This window comes from Primulina huaijiensis, chromosome 1 (assembly GCF_012295235.1).
Source record: "Primulina huaijiensis isolate GDHJ02 chromosome 1, ASM1229523v2, whole genome shotgun sequence".
Taxonomy (NCBI): Eukaryota; Viridiplantae; Streptophyta; class Magnoliopsida; order Lamiales; family Gesneriaceae; genus Primulina; species Primulina huaijiensis.
The window spans coordinates 8,199,681-8,221,936 of NC_133306.1; the positions used below are offsets into that span (position 1 = coordinate 8,199,681).

The 22,256-nt window shown below is 39.5% G+C and overlaps 1 protein-coding gene and 1 long non-coding RNA gene across 2 annotated transcripts; both read right to left on the reverse strand.

Moving 5' to 3' along the window:
- On the reverse strand, window positions 1–1,640 carry LOC140981142 (photosystem II 10 kDa polypeptide, chloroplastic). Its single transcript, XM_073447433.1, has 5 exons — window positions 1,402–1,640; window positions 1,228–1,286; window positions 1,071–1,126; window positions 333–385; window positions 1–227 (listed from the first exon to the last, which is right to left on the reverse strand). The coding sequence occupies exons 1-5, from the start codon at window positions 1,559–1,561 to the stop codon at window positions 133–135; spliced, it is 423 nt and encodes a 140-aa protein (XP_073303534.1). The 5' UTR covers window positions 1,562–1,640; the 3' UTR covers window positions 1–132.
- Window positions 1,641–2,977: 1,337 nt separating this feature from the next.
- On the reverse strand, window positions 2,978–8,857 carry LOC140989616 (uncharacterized). Its single transcript, XR_012177545.1, has 3 exons — window positions 8,687–8,857; window positions 8,248–8,382; window positions 2,978–3,648 (listed from the first exon to the last, which is right to left on the reverse strand). It is a non-coding gene; the product is annotated as an uncharacterized lncRNA (long non-coding RNA).
- Between the last annotated feature and the right edge of the window lie 13,399 nt (window positions 8,858–22,256).

Below are 22,256 nucleotides of genomic sequence, written 5' to 3' on the forward strand. Positions count from 1 at the left end.
TTTAGAAGAAAACAACCTTAGTAGATTTAATACCTTATTAAATTACAGATTAGAATAACATATTCAACAATATAAGGTTTTCCCAAACACAAATTAAACTACTAATACCAGTGTAACTGAACACATGTTTCATTACTGAGCCAAGGCACTTGTGTTGTACACAAGAAGGGCACCACCAAGAAGAAGACCACCAAGAGTTACAGCCCAGATAGCTAACCCCGTCGTGCCTGCGATTAGGACGACCATTCTTCTTTAATCAATTTTTTTCATTAATTTATTATAATCATATACTTCAATATTTTTTAAAAGGAAAAAGAGATTAATTAATCTACCTCCAACATAAACATCTCCACTTGGTGACCAATCCTTCTCATCGTAGATGGGGCTGCATACATTTGAACGTAGAGTTAGGACACGATCTTTAATATGTTGTTCGACTGGACCTTCTACGAGGCCAAGAAGGCCACCGTCTGGCCATGGAGACGGCCCGATTTTTTTTTTATTACATATATATCGATATTTATCACAACAAGGCTCATTTTAAATTTTAATTAGATTTTTGCCTCATCGAAGACAGGTACAGCCTGAATATACACTAATACTATATTTTATTCGATAGCATGACAAAAGTATCTGTAAGGAAAAAATTAAAGTGGGTTAACGGATTGGCCATGAGGGCCGACCCGACCTGATACAAACAATTTAAATTTATTGGAGGGAGTGGTTATTTTCTAGATATAACTTCCCTAATCCTACTTCACTAAACATAATCATCTATAACCAAAAGAGAGGGGCCGAAGACTTGATAGCGAAAGCAAAGAAATATATCACCATTGTTTTACGCATTTGGTTTGTGAAAATCGATTCCCTTCTGTTTGTGATCGGTGTCAGACGATCGAAGTGTATTAATATCATCGAAGAAGAAGATTAATAAATCAACTACAAAAGATCTTAAATAAAATCATATGATTATTCGATATTCATATGCGAGTACTGTTACAATATATATATATGTATATATATATATGTTATTGCATAAATGGACACCAAACAATGAATGAACGGATCACCTGTATCCATCGACATTAGCACCGTATTTGTCGACGAATTGGTACACACCCTTCCCCTGAGATTAATCAATATATACATATATAATAAGGATTCCATATATCGTGGTGCGTGGCTAAATATGTTGGATCGATGGGTACGTGATGATTAATATCGAACCTTGGCCTTCCTACCAGAGGCATCTAGTCCATTCCTCAAGTCCATTCCACCATTAACTCCTAAAACAATTACGTAACAAATGAAAAATATTGAGTTTTCTTTGTATGTATGAATCATTTCTGCAGTACAAACATTTAAAGACACACGGAACGATGAGGCGAGGTACGCACTAACCATAGGGTTTGTCGGTCCTGATCTTCTTGCCTGAAGCCTCGACTCTGAAAGTGCCGGTTCTGGCGAGGGACGGCAACCCTCTAGCGGCTGAGGACCTCTCGACCACGGCGGAGATGGGACTGGGCTTTAGGCTCAGTGAACTCATGACTGTGGATGCCATATGCTTCGGTGAAGTGCTCGCTCTCACTGATTCCTAATTTCTTTCGTTCCCTCAGATATATTGCGTGAAGCGTTGAAAATCAAGAATTGGTGATACCCATTTGGACACGTGGCACCGATCCAGTGGATCAGTTCTGGATATGGCCATCAAAACTATTTTAACCGGTTGCGATTTCGGACCACACAAGTCGTATACTCCCTATCCTCGTTCTTGACACGTGGAGATCCTCCATTGGTCCATCGTAATTAACATACAGTTTAAATACACTCATTATTGGTGTTATTATATATTGATATGTAATGAAAATTACTAAAAACCCAAATGAAAATTACTAAAAACCCATGTACACTGTAAAAGAACATTCTCCAGAAAGCCCAACTTTCAACTGATAAACCAATTTTGACTAAATTTTTGAACAACAAATTAGAAATTATTGGGTAATCAGTTTTTTCGTGCCTAAAACGTAGCAGAAGGTAAAAAATTTTATTTGACTTCAAATAATGTCTTTGGACACTCTTATGATTTAAACAAAATTTAGAAGAATTTTTTATCGTTTGATAGCAAAACCAAAAGACGGCTCAAACCCTAAACTCTTTTGAGGTGTCCGAAAATTTTGGAGAACTTTTAGAAGAGCATTTTCGAAAATTATGAATGAATGGTGGCTATGGTTGTGGCCTCCTTACAAAAATATGAATCCTTAACCTAATAACCTTAATTATGGGTTAAGATCGAGCAAAACTTGCACTGTAAAATCCTAAGTAAAAATTAATAATATTCAAGCTCGAAATAATCGCAAGTATATGATAACAAGTTATAATATAGTGTACGAGAGTATGACTATCGTTTCTCTAGAGACTGTATTTCGCAATTGTTATTCTCAGTTATTAAACCTTTAGCAACGATAATTCAGATGATTGTTTACTACTACGATAATTAAATAAAAGCTCAACAAAATGATTCACAAATTAAATGATGAAATAAATAAGCTAAAATGATTGAGTAAAGATTCAATGAGAAATGAATTTGTTGAAAATCTCGGTTCACCTACCCCTCATTAATTTACTTAATTCGTTCAACAATAATCTATGCTTTCGACATGATTTTCTATCCAATTGAACACGCCCTCTCGAGCTATACCATACTAATTCAACACATTGAAGTAATTAAATCTTTTTAATTATTTATCAAAGGTGAATTGCATGTCGTTCTATGAAATCCCTAGCTTTCAACATACTGGACAATGATTATCGACATGTATCCGACTTCATATTTCTATGTAAATTGTAAATCCACGGATTATGCTACTCGTTCCTATCACGGGCTACTCGCAATATAAAATCGTTATTAAAGTTAGTTACGTTTTAACAACGCAATGAAAATAATAGTACAATCAAGAATAAATCAAAGTCGATAGATGAATTAACTAAACTCGGTTTCGGGGTTGGATCCCCTTAAATCCTAACAAATAATGAAAATTAGCTACTAGAATTCATGATCAAACTAAGCAAAACAATAATTAAACAAGAAGAATTAAACTAGAAATACTAGACGTGATGAAAAGACGAAGAACGTTTCCCGGAAATCTTGAAATCTTCAACTCATAGCTTTGTCCAAGCCTTTTTCTCTCCTTCCAACTCCTTAGCTGCTAAAAAGTCCCCAATTTTTCGTCCCTAGGGTTCCTTTATGCAGCTACACTTGGCAACCTCCCCCGGAAGGCAAGAAATCATCTTCAATGTTTTTTTCCAAATTGAGTATCGCTCGGGCGATAAGATGCTATCACCCAAGCGACAACTCCTCTGTAATTCTGCTTCTAAGGTGCGGCACTCGCGCTCGAGCGGTAAGATTCTAACGCCCGAGCGCCGACTCTTCTGTAATATTCACTTGGCATGGCACAGGCACCACTCGTGCTCGAGCGGTAAGATCCTACCGCTCGGGCGCCAACTCTTCTGTCAAAACTTCTGGAAATCCCTCCTCGCGCTCAAGTTGTAAGATTCTACCGCCCGAGCCCCGATCTTTCTACCAAGTGCTCTCCAATTTCTTGTGTCTTGCACATTTCTGTCTCGATTTCAATTATCCGGTCATTTCACCTGCAAATTCATCACGTATGAGTTAGACACGATCATATGCATATGCTAAATCTAAAATGAACAAAATGTATATGAAATGCACACACACATAATCCAAACACACAATAAACTAATGCAATAAAACACGTAAAAACAACATTTATCAACCCCCTCATACTGACCTTTTGCTTGCCCTTAAGCAAAATAAGTCATAGACATCAACTAAGACACAAAATAAGACATAAAATAAAAGTACTAAACAGGCAACTTGATGGCGGAACAGCAAATTGGTATCTAATGTCACTGTGGATTTTTGAAATATACCTCATTAGTCACGTCACAACATCCATTAACACCCCCTTTCCAGCACCACATAGCATTTTATTTTGAATCGAAAATTTGTTTGCGTATGTGTTGTGGGTTCTACTAGTTTGTGCTTCAGGTAGTTTTACTCACAAATCATGTGAGTCACCAAACCAACAATTCAACGCAAGTTTTCACTCTCCTGAATTACGTTTCTATTCGTGATCGACCAATGAACACAATGTGGTAGAATTTCATGGTTGCACAACGATATTTAGAGGGGTTAATGTCAACATGTGCTCAAGTGGTCCAAAAAGATTAGGAGTACACCGATCATTTTCATTATGCACTTGTCAGAATTTTCATCCGACATTCCTAGACGTCATACATTTCCATATTTTCAGCCTAGGGATAAGATTTCATCCATTTTTGACCTACCCACACCTTACATCCCATTTTGTTTTTGACATTTTTTTTTTGAATAACTGCATAATTTTATAATGTGTACTCCCTAGGCTCTGAATATAAGGTATGTTCATTTATTTGGCCTAGGGACGAATTTTCAGGTTCTATGCACGATTGGGAAGAAGGTTATTCTAAATTTACTAAGGTTTTCTACTCGAGTTCATGCTACTGGTCAGTCACTCCTTTCAACAGACATGCATTCAAATTCTATTCGCATCTCATGTCTCTCCAGTTTCCCCCACAATTTTTTTTAAACTCGACTGTCATTCACACAACTACCAAAACCCATTATATGTGCATTTAAAAATTCACAGTTCATACTGAAATGCATGCTTTTACCAGATAGGGTAGAATAACGAGTGACAAGACTAAGAAACATGTAATTCATCAATCCCAACATCATCATCGGCTACCAACATAATTGATTCACCATCAATTAACAACACATGTAATACACAAACGACCCTCGATCCCCTCATACTAAGTGTGTGCAATGTCCCCATTGCACAAAAGACTAAAACACATAAACAAAACACACATGCAGAACACAAAAACAAATGCAATGTAAATGACAGAATGCAATAATGATGATAACAAACTACACAATGCAGCATAAAATAAAAACGAAAAAAAGGGTTAACAGTGAACTCCCCCGATCAATGCTCTTCTTTTTCGTGTTCCGGCGGTGGTATCCCATGTGCATCCCTCTGCTGCTGATAGTCATACTAAAAGTGGAATGGGGGAATTAATGGACGAGGTGGTGGTATGGCCTCTGGGTCAGCGCCCCCTTGGATGAGCATGGTGCACATCAAGGACTCAACGTAGGAAAAGTGATCATTAAAGTTCGCGTTGACTTGGTCCTGATGCGCCATGAAGGCGAGCGACTCATCCATCTTATCGTTCTGGGACCGCCTCTAGGGTTGTGGCTATAGGCAGTACGGGGCGACGGTGCTCGATCCACCCTCACCTCCCTCGTGAGTGGGGAATTCAATCTGTCGCTTAGCACTTTTCCTCTGTAGGTCTTCCACACAAATAGCCTTTATCGGCTGCAGCCACTCCTCGTCATCACGGAATACAATCCCTGTCCTGGCACACAACTCCGATATGATAGTGGGAAAGAACAAACCGATTTGGCTGATATGAACACTCACCACGATTTGCGAATTGATGAGCTTTCCCACATTGATGTCGTAATCTTCGGACAAGGCAAACAACAGCACTACCAGATCTTTTTGCACCTCGCTCTTATGCGAGATCGACATCATCCTTCTTGCCACAAATAGATACCACAGGGCAATTTTGGCTTTCAAATATTTCTCATTAAAACAACTTGGCGGCCCGCCCAACGGTTTCCAAGTCGCGCCCGGATGGCACTTTGCCTCGAGTATATAATCGGGGTTAGAGACCAATGCCTTGAATCTAGAGTCATCAACCTCGGCCGTTTCTAACAGTGAGTTAATTGTGACAAAATTAAACGACACAATTCGACCTCTAACAAAAGTCTTACCATCCGTCCGCTCCACCGCATTTGCATAAAATTCCCGCACAACAGATACAACAGCGGCAGTGGGTTTATTTCCAAACTTTTCTCATCTCCGTCTACTCAAACTAGGAATAGGCCCAAGATGTCTATCCTCAAATTTCATACGAAATCCTCTCTCGGTTATCGGGTTTCTATGAATTTTAGCATGATCGTATCGTGCCCTAGCCGCCTCATTCACAAATCGAGCCCTATCAATTGAAGAAGATGAGGAAGAACTAATATTACCTTTCAATTTCTTGGGGGCCATGAGAAAGAGTGTTGTAGAAGGTGACCAGAGAGAGAGAGAGGATGCCTCTTAATTCCTTCTGAGGGGTGAGAACCACGTCGATTGAAGCCGTAATGAAGCGATGCCTGCTGAAGAAACAAAAAAGGGCGATTTTAGGAGGGTTTGGGGGAAAAATTCGTGCATAATGAGAAAAAGGGAAGGGGGCGTGACTTTAAAGGAAGTCGCGTCCGAGCGGTAGAAATTTACCGCCCAAGCGCAAACTGCTCTGTAATTTATGGTCGGCCAGAGGTGTTCGCGCTCGAGCAGTAAAGATTTACCGCTCGGTCGCGAACACTCACAAATTTTAAAAAAAATCAATATAATAAATAAAAACAATCAAAATCTAATTTAAAAAAAATAAAAAAACACAACTAAATAAATAAAAGGAAGAAAAAAAATTATTAATGGAAAGAGAAAGAAATTAGTTCTCAATTTATAGTCTAGAGCTAGACTGTAGGTTCCTCTCAGCTCTGATTATTTTGGAATCGAGTGACTCCAATTTGTGGCTCCATTGTGCCACCCAAATATTGTTTCAGTCATTAAGCATTGACTATGAACGGCTCATTTTTTTCCATCTCTCAAAGTTGTGGCTCCCGAGGGAAACAAAGGCCCGTCCACCTTGACTTGAGCTTGCCAGGAAATAAGCGCAATTGGAGTTATACAGTAGCATCGCTTCGCTTTCTTTGAATTCCTTCGGTGTAATGCGCTTTTTGTGTGCTTGTTTTGTACACTCCTTGTAGGTCAACGTCAGGTCATAGGCTTGACCCCCGAATTCTTTCAATTGGTCCAACTGTAGCAACATGTGTTCACCTACAAGGGCAAAATCAAGATTCAGTGCTTTTGTTGCCCAATAAGCTCTATGTTCTAACTCAACAGGTAAATGACACGTTTTTCCAAAAAGTAGCCGATACGGTGTCGTGCCTATAGGTGTCTTAAAAGCAATCCTATATGCCCAAAGCGTGTCATCTAACCTGAACGACCAGTCTTTTCGATTTATCCCCACAACCTTCTCCAGAATCCTCTTGATCTCCCGATTCGACACCTCCACTTCACCACTTGTTTGGGGATGATAGGGAGTGGAGATTTTATGAGTGACCCCATATTTGCCCAAAAGTTTTTCAAAACATTTATGGCAAAAATGTGTGCCACCATCATTAATGATTGCTCGTGGTGTTCCAAATCTGTTGAAAATATTTTTCTTTAAAAATTTCAGCACCACTTGACCATCATTTGCGGCATATGATTCTGCATCCACCCATTTGGAAACATAGTCAACCACAACCAAAATGTATTTTTTCGTGAAAAAAGTTGGAAACGGTCCCATGAAATATATCGCCCAAACATCAAAGACTTCGCACTCGATAATATTATTTAAAAGCATCTCATGGCGATTAGAAATATTACATGTGCGTTGGCATCTATCACAAGAGAGGACAAATGAACGTGCATCTTTAAATAGAGTTGGCCAATAAAAGCCACATTCGAGTACCTTGGATGCTGTTCGTGTGGGTCCAAAATGACCACCTACCTCGCGGTCATGACAGTGGCTAAGAATCAATCTCATCTCTTCTTCCGCTACACATCTCCTTATCATGACATCTGTACAGATTTTGAAAAGGAAGGGTTCTTCCCAAAAATAATATTTCATGTCATAAAAGAATTTCTTTCAATCCGCAAACCATGGACAATTTTTCACTTCTAACAGCTGTTCATCCGAAAACCAATCATTTATCTCATCAATTTCACAATTTTTTCTAACATGCTCAAGCCTAGAAAGATGATCAACTACTACGTTCTCTACACCTTTTTTATCTTTTATTTCGAGGTCAAACTCTTGTAAAAGTAAGATCAACCTAAGCAATCGTGGTTTTGCCTCTTTCTTAGCAAGCAAATATTTAAGTACGGAATGGTCAGTAAACACAATGATTTATTAATGGAATTTATCAAGTGCATATACTACTGCAAGTAATTCTTTTTCAGTTGTTGCATAATTTAATTGTGCTTCATCTAAAGTCTTACTCGCATAATATATTGTGTGAAATACCTTGTTCCGCCTTTGGCCTACAACAGCACCAACCTCCGTATCACTGGCTTCGCACATTATCTCGAAGGGCAGATCCTATTTCGGTGCCACCAACATAGGAGTTGTCACCAAGCGCTCCTTGAGGTTCTTGTATGCCTGCAAACAGTCAAAATTGAAATCAAATGGCACATATTTCATGAGTAGGGAAGATAGAAATTTTAGAAAAATCTCTAATGAAACGCCGGTAAAAACTGGCATGTCCTAGGAAACTTCTAACTCCCTTCACTGATGATGGTGGTGGTATGTGGGGACCCTGACGCTAATCATGTTCTTAATCATCATTGGGACTATTTAATCAATTATAAAACAGGGTCTAAAATTTTTTTTTTTAAATGCGGAACGTAGTGAAATAAAACGTATATACATCTCAGTATAAAAGTACAAGTCCTGTATCACATACATTTATTCAACTAAGGTTTAACAGCTAATATCAAGTGTCCAACCCTATCTCTAATCCAAGTCTGGAGCCTCCACTCTAATCACGATCTCTCTTCATCTCCTCAACCCTGAACCTGTCCCACCTGTTGTCCTGCACACATACAAACACGACAACAGCCGGATAATTTCGGTGAGAATATAATCCCATCATAAATCAACGAAACATGAAATCATATAAACAAATATAAAGCATGTAACAGATAACAACAATATGTATCAAAATCTGAAACATAATCAATATCAGACTGTCGACAATGCTCGCAACTTTACAATTCAGACTAGACTCAATCCTAGTCTAGGGATCCCGGTTTCCAAAAGTTGGCATTCCATATCGATCACCAGTAATAGAAGAAATTCCGATTCTATCCACATCGATATGGTATCGATCACCAGTAACAGAAGAAGCTCTGATTCTATCCACATCGATATAGTATCGATCACCAGTAATAGAAGAAACTCCGATTCTATCCATATCGATATGATATCGATAATCAGTAATAGAAGAAGTTACGATTCTATCCACATCAATACGGTACCGATCACCAGTAATAGAAAAAGCTACAATTCTATCCACATCGATAGCCAATCATCCGGTGACAGACTTTGGCACTTTCGCCAATACACTATCTTGTGACATCGTGCAATGTGCCCGTGGCGATCCCGCTACCATCAGGCACTTCTGTCATAAGATTACTCGTCTAATACCTGCTATCTATAAATCAAGAGAACAAGTACATCAATCAAATCCATGCAAACATCAATTTAATAAAGTAAAGTATGTGATTTAGGGAAACTCAAGTCTAAACCGACTCAAGTCGATCGCCCAATACCACATTGACTTATACCTTCCATTTGTAGACTCGGTCTGAAGCAATATCAGTTCTGAACTCAAGACTGTCTCTGTAAATCTGAAACGATATATCGAGAATCATAATATCAATATTCCATTCTCAATTCAACACTGAATCTGATTATTCTGGATTTAATTCAAAATCCACGGTATAACGGTAAAATCTCAATATCCCCGTCAATACAACATTACCAGATAACAGTTACAATCCATAACCAATATCCAATACAATCAATAATCCAGTCACAATTCAAGTCTGTCCGGTATAAATCAATATACCCTGAAAATTCATAACAATTCCATAATCAGTCCGTTTCTCAATCTGACTTCGATTCTACGATGTCTAACATGCCAAGAACATCATATATGAATCTTATCCAATTCCTTCAATATCATAATTTCAAACCATAACAAAACATAAGAAAACTTACGTCCTTTTGTAGCTCTTGACAAGAGGAACACGGAAATATGTTCGGATCTAAATTCTGACGGACGGATTTTGGGCAACTTTCAAATTTCTAAACTAAAATGCGTAAGGATTTCCGTAGCTTTCTCGTTTCCTTTCTTCAGCTTTCTGAAGGAGAAAGAAACTTATATATATATCAATTGCATGTCCAAGCGACGTGGCACATTTTTCTTGTTTCTCAGGCGGCGCTCGGGGGGTCATAAGTTACCGCTCGGGCGCGGAACGTTCTCCCCGAGTGCTCACTTGTTATCCACTGGCGCTCGGGCGGTCAAAACCTACCGCTCGGGCGCCAAACGTTCTGTCAAAAGGCAAAGCTGGTGGTGCACTGGCGCTCGGGCGGTCCTTTTCTACCGCTCGGGCGCCACAGGTTCTGTCCAACTTCTTGGCTTGTATTGCACCGACGCCCGGCTACCCCACTCGAGCTCCTAAAACCTCAATACTGTTAATTAATCCACTTCTGATTACAGTAATTAAATCTCGGGCATTACATGGTAGGTTTTTTATGACTTCCAATTTAGCTTTGTCCACCTCAATCCCTTTTTTAGAAATCTTGTGCCCTAGCACAATCCCCTCTTGTACCATGAAATGACACTTCTCTCAATTTAGCACTAGACTTGTCTCCTCGCACCTTTTAAACACTGCATTCAGATTCTGCAAACACTCATCAAACGTTGCACCAAAGATATAAAAGTCATCCATAAATATTTCAAGAAAAGTTTCAATCATATCATGAAATATAGTAGTCATGCATCACTGAAAAAGTAGCAGGGGCATTACAAAGACCAAAGGACATATATCGGAAAGAAAAAGTTCCATAAGGACAAGTGAAAGTGGTTTTTTCTTGGTCATCAGGTGCAATAGTGATTTGGTTATATCCCGAATACAAATCTATAAAACAATAAAACTCATGTCCCGCTAGCCTTTCTAACATCTAATCAATAAAGAGGAGGGGAAAGTGGTCCTTACGGGTGGCATCATTCAACTTCCTATAATCAATAAACATTCTCCACCCCGTAACAGTCCTAGTGGAAATAAGTTCATTATTTTCATTAGTGATCACAGTAATCACACCTTTCTTAGACACACACTGAACAGAATTTACACATGCGCTATCGAAGATGGGATATATAATACCTGCATCGAGAAGCTTGATAGTTTCAGCTTTCACTACCTCTTGCATCTTTGGATTGAGTCGTTTCTAAGGTTGCACGAGGGGTGAATACTTCTCTTCCATCAGGATTTTGCGCATGCAGATTGATGGACTTATTCCCTTGATGTCTACCTAAGAACTTGCAGCATTTTTCCCTCCATAGCATCTGTCAAAGCAGCCGAAATAATGACATGTAGATTATTATTCTCACCTAGGTATACGTACTTTAGGTGCAGAGGCAGTGACTTGAGCTCAAGCGTTGGTGTTCCTCAATGCTTGATTTCGGAGGGGTCAAGTCTCTTCGATCTCCAAAATCCTCCGATATCATCCTTATTGACTTCCTCCATGGATGATTGACATTAAAGTATGCCACTATTTCTGCTTTTTCTTCGTCCAAGTCACCCTCCTTTAATTCAGTAGTGAGGGTGGCTTCCAATGGGTCCTTCACAGCGTCCTGCAAAAAATTGTTCACAAGTGAATCCAAAGCATCGATTCTAAAACTGTCATCAGTGCGCAGTGTGTGCTTAAGAGCATTAAAGACACCAAAAGTAATTTCTTCTTCCCCTACTCTTAATCTCAACTTCCCTTCTTGCACATCAATCAGGGCCTTGCCAGTTGCAAGGAATTGTCTCCCCAGAATTAAAGGCATTTCTATATCCTCCTCCACGTCTAGTACCACAAAATCTGCAGGGAATATAAATTTTTCCACCTGTACCAACACGTCCTCTATGACTCATTGTGGATATTTGACTGATTTTTTTGCTAGTTGCAAGGACATCCTTGTTGGCTTAGGCTCTCCTAATCCGAGTTTCTTGAATGCAGATAAAGACATAAGATTTATACTCGCATCAAGATCACATAAAGCTTCATGAAAAACAACATCACCAATCATGCAAGGAATAGAAAAACTTCCTGGATCTTTTAGTTTCGGTGGGATCTTGTTTTGTACCAATGCAGAGAAATTTTCAGTTAAGCTTACAGTCATGTGATCTTCTAACTTCCTCTTATTCGCTAAGAAGTCTTTCAGAAATTTAGCATAGCTAGAAATTTGCATCAAAGCATCAACAAAAAGAATATTAATGTGTAATTTCTTGAATACTTCTAGGAACTTGCGGAATTGTGCATCCATTTTTGCCTTTTTTAATGCTGCTGGAAAAAGTGGAGGGATAAAAATTCTAGATTGTGCAGTGGGTGTGGGTGTAGAGTTAGAAGACTTATATGTGTGTGTGTCAGCCGCTCCCTCTCTTGGCTCCCTTTTTTCCTTCCCCTCCTGTTCAAGTACCTTTCTATTCCTCAATGCTCTGGCATTCACTTGCTCTTTCGGATTAGTCTAGGTGTTGCTTCGCAAGGTGTCCGGATCTCTACTAGCAATCATCTTAGCTAACTTGTCCTATCTGATTTTCTAACCCCTTTATCGATGCATCATAGTTCTGTAGTCTAGTTTCGATGGATGAGATAAATTTAGACATCATTTGCTCCAAACTAGAATTATCATCTCTAGGCTCAGGTCTATACATCGGTTGCTTACCATACTATTGTCCTCCATGCTGCCGATTCTGGCTGTTTTGACCACCCCATGAGAAGTTGGGATGTTGTCTCCAACCAGGATTGTATGTGTTCAAGTATGGATCATTCCTAGGGCGGTTTTGAATCCCCACTTGATTTAATGGTGTCTCATCTTGCACATAGAAAGGACCTCTGTCTTGACAATCCTTAACAAAATGTTCTCCTCCGTATTTATCACAGAATATCTCTTGCATGCGCATCGTTATCCCGTTTACATTCAAGCTATCTATTTTCCTATTAAGTGCTTCAAATTGTGCCGTGAAAGCAGAAAAATCAGTTACCTGGTGAACTCCTGAACTCTTCATCTGATTGTTCCTCTCAGATTGAGGGTGATAACTGCTAGCAGCCATCTCCTCCATTAACTCATACCCTTCTTCGGCCGTTTTCCTCAGCAGATTTCCATAGGCCGCAACATCTATCATGGTACGGTTAGACAAAATTAAACCATAGTAAAAAGTTTGGACAACTAATCCAAGGGGCAACTCATGATGTGGGCATCTCCGCAGTAAGTCCTTGTAGCGTTCCCAAGCCTAGTAGAGTGACTCCTGCTCAAATTGAGAGAAGGTAGTTATGTCCACTCGCAGCTTCATAGTTTTTTATGGAGGAAAGTATTTCAAGAGGAACACCATGGCCATATCTTCCTAATTTGTGATCGAACCTACATGTAAACAATTCAACCAGACTTTAGCTTTGTCACGCAAATAAAAAGGAAATAAACGTAATCTAACAGTATCATCAGAAACTCTATTATATTTAAAAGTATCGCAAATTTCTAAGAAGTCGGCGATGTGAGTGTTTGGGTCATCTAGCGCATTCCTTCCAAACTGGATCGTATTCTGAATCATTTGAATAATGGCTGGTTTGATCTCAAACTTGTTTGCCCTGATGGTTGGTCACACTATGCTTGGACGTGCTCCATCAAGTGAAGGTTGTGCGTACTCCAGCATGGGTATGCGCCTTGACTCTTCGACTCTTAGATCTTCATGAAGCTGCTCTTACTGACGTTCGTTCCTGTTCATCATGTCTCTAAGCCTTTGTTGTTGTCTCGTCTGCGTAGGGTTCTTTCAATCTCGGGATCGAATATCTCTAGTTCAGACTCTAGAAATCTTGGCATGCACCGAGATGGATACCTGCAAATAAATCGAAGGTGTCAAGCAAAACAAAATCAAGAATGCTAAAGTAAATAACTATGAATAAAATTGTGGATTAACAGTCCTTGGCAATGGCGCCAAAAACTTGATCGAGCAAAACTTGCACTGTAAGATCCTTAGTAAAAATTAATAATATTCAAGGTCGAAATAATCGCAAGTGGATGATGTCAAGTAATAATATAGTGTACAAGAGTACGAGTATCGTTCTTCTAGAGAATGTATTTTGCAATTGTTATTCTCAGTTATTAAACTTTTAATAACGATAATTCGGATGATTGTTTACTACTACAAGGATTATGTAACGCCCCAGATTCGACAACTGTTCTCACTGTACCAAGACGAGTCTTTCCAGCGTGCTTATGTCCTCACTCACACGCACCCTAGGAAACTTTCCAGGAGGTCACCCATCCCAAAAGTGCCCCAAGTCAAGCACGCTCAACTTTGGAGTTCTTATGTGATGAGCTACCAAAAAGAAGATGCACCTTCGTGGTATGAGTAGAGTACATATCAAATCTTTTAAGTCAGCTTCAACTGTACAGTCCATTACATTGAACAGTTTCGGAATCCCTCTCCTTCCGGTGTAAGATCGGTTCATTCATGTTCCCTCCGCCTAGAAGCCTGCCAGGAGCCGCTCACTGTCTGTGCAACCTCATGGCACCGGCGATCACCCCCGCCCTCTTCGGCCCCGGGCCTCACATGCTCACCAACTTCTACTTGGTTCGTCCCCGAACCCACACCGTACTAGGAGAGGTCGGCTCTGATACCAACTGTAACGTCTCCTATTTTTAAACTTAGCTACTTTTATTGACAAATAAATACGATTAATTTAAATGTTATTTTTTAATTGCAAGCTTTAAAAAAAAATTATTTCCGATACCAACTGAATGTCTACTCGTTTTAAAATGCGGAAATATTTTTTTTTACAAGCTCATTTTTCGAAAACAAACATCTAAATATTTTGCATGCAGAAAAAATATAACATTTAAAAATGATATTAAACACTTGACTGTAAAAATAACGCAGTTTAAAAATGACTAACGTCATCCAAAATCAACGTAAACGTAAACGTGTAAAAATCGTAATATCATCAACATATAAAAATGTGTAACTCCTCTCAAAACACATGAATCAATATGCGGAAAAATAATGGTCCTCGGGTCGTGTCAACGCACATCCCGCCTGCCTACTCAGTCTTCGGCACCTCCGGTCCCCTGATCAAAATGCTCACCAGCATCACACACGCCTAATGAGTCTAAAGACTCAACACACCTGTACCAATAATAACAAGTACATTACGTAGCACACAGCAGTGAAAAATACATAATCAACATACATTTCATGAGCTTAAAAACATGAACATAAGTGTGTCATGCAAAATCGTAACGTGTCAAAACATGTCTCATCATGTTATCATATCGCATGCATAACCGTGACCTTTCAAAACATGGTAATAGCATGTATCATCATATCAACATATACGTGTTAAAATCTTAATTTGAATTCCGTTCATTAGCTGTGACTTTCGTATCATCATGTCATCACGTCAGTCGATGGATGCGTCTACGTGTAACCGCGGTACCCGGCGGCGAAGATTATCAGCGACGGCATTACCCGCCCACTGAGTCCGGGCCTTACATGTCATCGTGTCATCATGTTAGTCACGACTAAATCACTTTTTTCAAAATGTGTCGACATATTCATCACCTAATAAAAACATGTGTATACGTAATTTTTCCTTTAAACCAAGCATGCATCATAATTATCATAATAACGTAAAAATCGTAAACATGATACATAATCATTTAAAATATCATAATTTGTGCTCAGGGCGCTGCCAGTATCCAAAATATCATCCCGGGTGCAAAATGACCATTTTGCCCCGGGAACCCAAAAATTACTGTTTTTCTCCTGGACCTCTAAAATTGACCCGAATTTTACCAAACTTCTTAAAATGTCCCAAAACATTTTTAACAGTATTTCTTAGAGGTAAACTCGAGCCCGTTTCAACACTTAATCGATTCGTTTTAAAACTTGGACCGGGGTCACGGTTTTAACCCGAATCGAACCGAAACTCAACCAAAATTTCCCAAACTTAAACCATGCCTAAAATACATCCTACCAGCCCCTAAACCACATTTTTACAGCCCACTAAGACCCATGAAAATGAGCTACAAGCTGCTGGAATTTTCAGCAAAGTCCCATTCGAAAACACTAGTTGCACTACCCTCCATAATTTCGATCCTAGCTTGCACCTAACGGGACCAGCCACACATCAACCTTTCTTAGACCACCCTAGGGTCCCTCTGGACCTACTGAACCCACAGTCTCAGCCCCATACAAGCTTCGCAGCCAATTCCTCAAGAACAAGCACGACCGTGCCTTACCCGAACACAACCGGCTCCTAACTTGTCCACTTACTTGCTAGCCGTGACCAACTGGTTATGGACCACCCCTAGACTCGGTTGGACCCTCTTGGATCTCACCTTAGCATGGTTCAGCCCTTCCCCAACCGCGCCTTCCCGAACCCTCACCGAACGCCATGGAAAGTTCTAGCCGCCTAGCCAACCAATCGGCCCTCTCCTATACCATGCACCCTTAAACCTCCAGCACCGTGTCACCTCGTCTTACAGCATATACCCCCCTTAGAAACTCTGAAAAATCGACAGCCCCTTGCACAAATCAATAAAACATGAGTATGCAACATAAAGGTGCAATTTTCGTGACAAAACTCGAAAAAACGTAACACAACACTAGATCAAAGGATGGACATGCATTTACATATATTTCAGCAATACTATGGCGGGAATGATGAGAAAAACGAAATACAAGCGTGCCTTAGCGTTTAGATGATCAAAAGCTTGAAAATACGCGTGTGGGACGTGAAACGGAGAGGCGGTAGGCAGCTTTCTTGAAGAAATCCTCAATGGCCGAGCTTGCTGGAATTTTTTTGATGAAGAAGACGTGAGAGAAGATGCTGAATGGTGGGGGTGGGCGGCTGATTATGGAGGATTAGGTTTAGACTTAGTTTAGTGGGTTTTTAAAATATATAATTATGTACTAATGGGCCAAAAATAAAGATTAAAGGATATAAAAGAATTGTTAGGCCCATTAAGCATTAAATCAAGCCCGACCATCATAAAAATGTTCCCGAAAAATATTTCGTTTAGGTATGTTTTTGAAAATATTGCCCGAGCCCCCAAAAAGTCCTCCGACTCGCAAAATTTTGCGTACCGGTTAAAAATATAATCATGTGGGTAAAAATATCCAATAAAGCCCATTTTTGAAAAATACACTAAAAAAACACTCCATATTGATTAATAAAAATTAATCCCTTCATAAAAATAATTTTCTGAATATCATCGGTCTCCGTTCTTCGATCAAGCGCGAAATGCAACTTAAAACTCAAATGCGTGAAACTTTAACTAATCAAGAAATTATCATATATATATATATATATGTATATATATACATATATATTCATGTTAAAACCATGCATTTAATGCATTAAAATAATTTAATTAAAATACACAATAAATTGAAAACTTGCATGCGTGTAGTTTACGTGGACCTTCAAATTTTTCGGGACGTTACAGATTAAATAAAAGCTCAACAAAATTATTCACAAATTAAATGATGAAATAAATGAGCTAAAATGGTTGAGTAAAGATTCAATAAGAAATGAATTTGTTGGGAATCTCGGTTCACCTACCCCTCGCTAATTTACTTAATTCGTTCGACAATAATCTACGCTTTCGACAGGATTTCCTATCCAATTGAACACGTCCTCTCGAGCTATGCCAAACTAATTCAACACAATGAATTAATTAAATCTCTTTAATTATTTATCAAATGTGAATTGCATGTCGTTCTATAAAATCCCCTAGCTTTCGACCTACTAGACTATGACTATCGACGTGCATCCGACTTCATATTTCTATGTTAATTGTAAATCCACGGATTATGCTACTAGTTCCTATCACGGGATATTCTCTCGAACTCACTCGCAATATGAAATCGTTATTCAAATTAGCTACGCTTCAACAATGCAGTGAAAATAATAGCACAATCAAGAATAAATCAAAAGTCGATAGATGAATTAACTAAACTCGGTTTCGGGTTAGGATCCCCTTAAATCCCAACAAATAATGAAAATTAGCTACTAGAATTTATTATCAAACTAAGCAAAACAGTATTTAAATAAGAGGAATTAAACTAGAAATACTAGACGTGACGAAAACGCGAAGAACGTTGCCCGAAAATCTTAAAATCTTCAACTCCAAGCTTTGTCGAAGCTTTTTCTCTCCTTCCAACTTCTTGGCTGCTGAAAAGTCCCCAATTTTTCGTCCCTAGGGTTCCTTTGTACAACCACACTTGGAAACCTCCCCCTGAAGGCAAGAAATCATCTTCAATATTTTATTCCAAATTGAGTACCGCTCGGGCGGTAAGATTCTATCGCCCGAGCGACGACTCCTCTGTAATTCTGTTTCTAAGGTGTGGCACTCATGCTCGAGCGGTAAGATTCTACCGCCCGAGTGCCAAGTCTTCTGTAATATTCACTTGGCAAAGGCACCACTAGCGCTCGAGCGGTAAGATCCTACTGCTCGGGCGCCAACTCTTCTGTCAACACTTCCAGAAATCCCTACTCGCTCCTGCCAAGTGCTCTCCAGTTTTTTGTGGCTTGCATATTTCTGTCCCGATTTCAGTTCTCCGGTCATTTCACCTGCAAATTCATCACGTACGAGTTAGACACAATCATATGCATATGCTAATTCTAAAACGAACAAAATGTATATGAAATGCACGCACACACAATGCAAACACACACAAAACTAATGCAATAAAACACGTAAAAACAACACCTATCAATGGTTCCTTAATTAAATTTAATGAGCTTAGTTAATTAATTTAACTAGTCCAACTAGTTTAATAAATTATTTTATTAGAGCCCATTAAGAACTTTAATTATTTAGCATGATGGACTTGTACTCCTACAAGCCCATTATACATACTTCTCACTGTATTTAATTTAATCTTTTATAAATTTAACCTTTGAGTTTAATATTTTAAAATTTCAAATTTTATAAATTTAACTCTTTGAATTTACTTCAAATTTTAATTATCATAAATTAAACTTCATGAATTCACTATCTCATAATTTTATATAAATTCAACTCCTTGAATTTATTCTCTCAACGAAAACAAATGATCCAGTGCTTGTGTGACCCTCAATGGTTCAGAATTACATCTAGTCATGGGTTCACAACTCTTTGTGATTCATAAAATTTTTTTTTATTCAGGCTTACCCCTATTTGCATCATTCCATGCACCAACATTTGATCATAAGAATGTCAGAAATCAATTTCTGATTAAACCCATCGAATCATGGTAAGAGCGTCTAGTAGCATCACCCCATGATTCCCTAAGTATCACTGATAGTGTGTTGGAATATTATAAGTTTTAAAGTTTGACAATTAAATCTGCAAGAGAACTGAAAAACCAAACTGATCAAACATAATCATGATATCGTAATTGAAAGAAGATTTAAAACCGATGACATAAAGTTCAGTAAACGAATTAGTAATTAAAACTGAAAACTTCGTTTAACTGAACTGAAAAATCTTCATCAACTGAAGTATCTCAAATTGAAATGACATCAGTTTGAACTCATAATGTCCAGCTGAACTGATCTACTGATCAGCTGACTCCTGATCAGGTAGTCACGATATCAGTTGTAGTAGCAGCCGACAGACTAACAATTCATACACAATATATTAAATGTTAGGCCTTCAGAATTTCATCATGAGAAATATTACATATTTTAATTCTTCATATATTCTAACTGTACGTGTTCTTCATTTCTATTCCAATTAATCTAAAATCATGATTTAACATTTCTATTGATTTATTTTATTATGTCAAAATAATTATTGATTCATATTGGAAATTATATAATCATTCTAACTCGATCCTTGAAATGAATGAGATAATGTTTTTTTACTAAGGAACATTAAAATCTATTGTTGTGAATGTGAAAGCTTTTTTTTATACGGTGAAAGCACGTAACTCCTCAAAGTATATTGATACCCCCATAAAGATCCGGGTCGCTGATGACCCGGACACTATCAAGAGCCCGATCACTACATATTTCCCAAGTATTCTTCGAATAGTCAGGTCTCCCGGTCAGCCCGGTCTCCCACGCAATCATCGCCCGAGCTCTCATATAAGTAGCCGGGTAATCAATTGCCCGAGCCACCTCAAGAATTGAACCACACTCGAGTATGATTGATACAGGACGTCTAATCTGTCAGAACAACTTGGGTTTGGAGTGTCCTAGAAGTCATCAGAAGATAGGGTATGGGCAGCCGACCTACCATACTTAATAGGTAGCACTGGAATCGAGGTACCTACCTCATCTTCTACTATAAATAGCAGGTATTAATGTCATTTACAGATTCTGAAATCTTTGAACTCTTAAGTACTACACATATTTTCCACCAAATATTACCTTGACTCATCTCCAACCTGCTGACTTAAACATCGGAGTGGCCACGCCGGACACCCCTCCGGCGCCCATTCACGAGTTCTTTTCATTGTTTGCAGGTGCTATTGAAGCCATTATCTTCACTCAAATTTCCTAAAAACTATAAATTATTGATTTGACTCGTTGGAGCTCCTTACCCGGCTCACCCATTTCAACGAAGTCACATCAGTGGCGCCGTCTGTGGGAATCTTGAGATTAAGGCGTTGATATGGCTCGTGCTCGAAGAACTAACCAAGATAATTCCCGGGCGCACGGGGATAATACGCGTGCTTCGGGGCAGGGTGGTGGTATTCCTCCCACAGGACCCAATCTTATTACCATGACCCCGGAGGAGTTGGCTAGAATAATCTCCGAAGCGGTGGAGAAAGCTGTGGCCAGGAAAGACACTTCTCATCAAGTTACCCCACCGGGAGGGGGGAAAGTTGATGAGCATGAGCAGGAGCAAGAGCAAGAGTGGAGAGAGGAGGAAGTTAGAGGAGAGGATGAGGAGTCTAGTGCTGGATCCAAATCACCTACCGTGGCTGAGGGGTTGTTTGAATTAAGGCAGAAAATGAAAGTTCTGGAAGGGCAGTTGGAGAGTCGTAGCATTTCGCGAGCTACTGCTAAGGGTTGCCCATTTACTGATATCATTGTCCGGGAACCTCTTCCCTGGAATTTCAAGTCCGCCAAAGTCAAAGATTACGATGGTAATGCGGATCCTGATGAGCACTTAGCCCGGTTTAAAAACATGGCTATGTTACACTGTTATACAGATCGAATCAAGTGTAAGGTGTTCCTTACAACCTTGGTGGACTCAGCTCAAAGGTGGTTCGAAGGACTGACTCCTAAGAGTATGGATTCATTTAAAGACTTCCAGAAGGTGTTCCTACACCACTTCAGTAGCAGCAAGAAATACAAGAAGACTGCTTTTAGTCTTTTCGAAGTCAAACAGAGCCTGGATGAAAGTTTGAGGGCTTATATCAAAAGATTTAATAGAGTGGCTTTGGATGTACCTACTTGCGCTACTGAAACAAAAACTACGGCATTCATACAAGGCTTGAGGGAGGGTGAATTCTTCAAATCGTTGACCAAAAAAGTGCCCGGGGATTTCGAGGACTTATTATCCTGGGCAGAAAAATATATCAACATGGAGGAAGCCCAGAAGCAGAAGAGGGAAGCTGTAAGGAAAGAAAGAGGAGACCGGGTAGTTCGGCCCGAGGAGAAAGGACAGAGAAGGAATAATCCAGGACACTTCTCTCACCACGTGCCTCTTAAGATTGCCCGGGACAGAGAGGTCCAGGTATGCAGTAGGGATCTGGCCCCGAACCATCAATTATCCCGGCCTGAGAAAAGAGGATTTTGTACTCTCCATAAGGTGTGCTATCACAACACCGAAGATTGCAAAACATTGAAGGGAAACGATTCCTTCCCTTCCGCCCCAGAGCAAAGTCAAGCCAATAAGAGGCCGAGATTGCCATGGACATCTCCACAGACAGGGTCCAACGCTCGGGGAGGAAGTATGAGGAATGTACCGAGAGGAGAGGGCGAGAGGAGAAGAGAGCCCGATCTTGAGACAAAAAAGAATTCACCCCCCGCTACAGGATTGATAAAAATGATATCAGGAGGCTCTACTGATGGAGACTCCAACCGGGCAAGGAAGTCGAGGAGTAGGAAGGAGTGTATGGAGGTAGAGGGAATGAGGAGGAGTGAGGCGGTCATCAGTTTTGGCCCAGAGGATTTGAAGGGGGTGAATCTATCCCACAATGATGCCCTGGTTATCCAAGCCCGGGTGGACAATTATGACATTCTTAGAGTCTTTGTTGACTCGG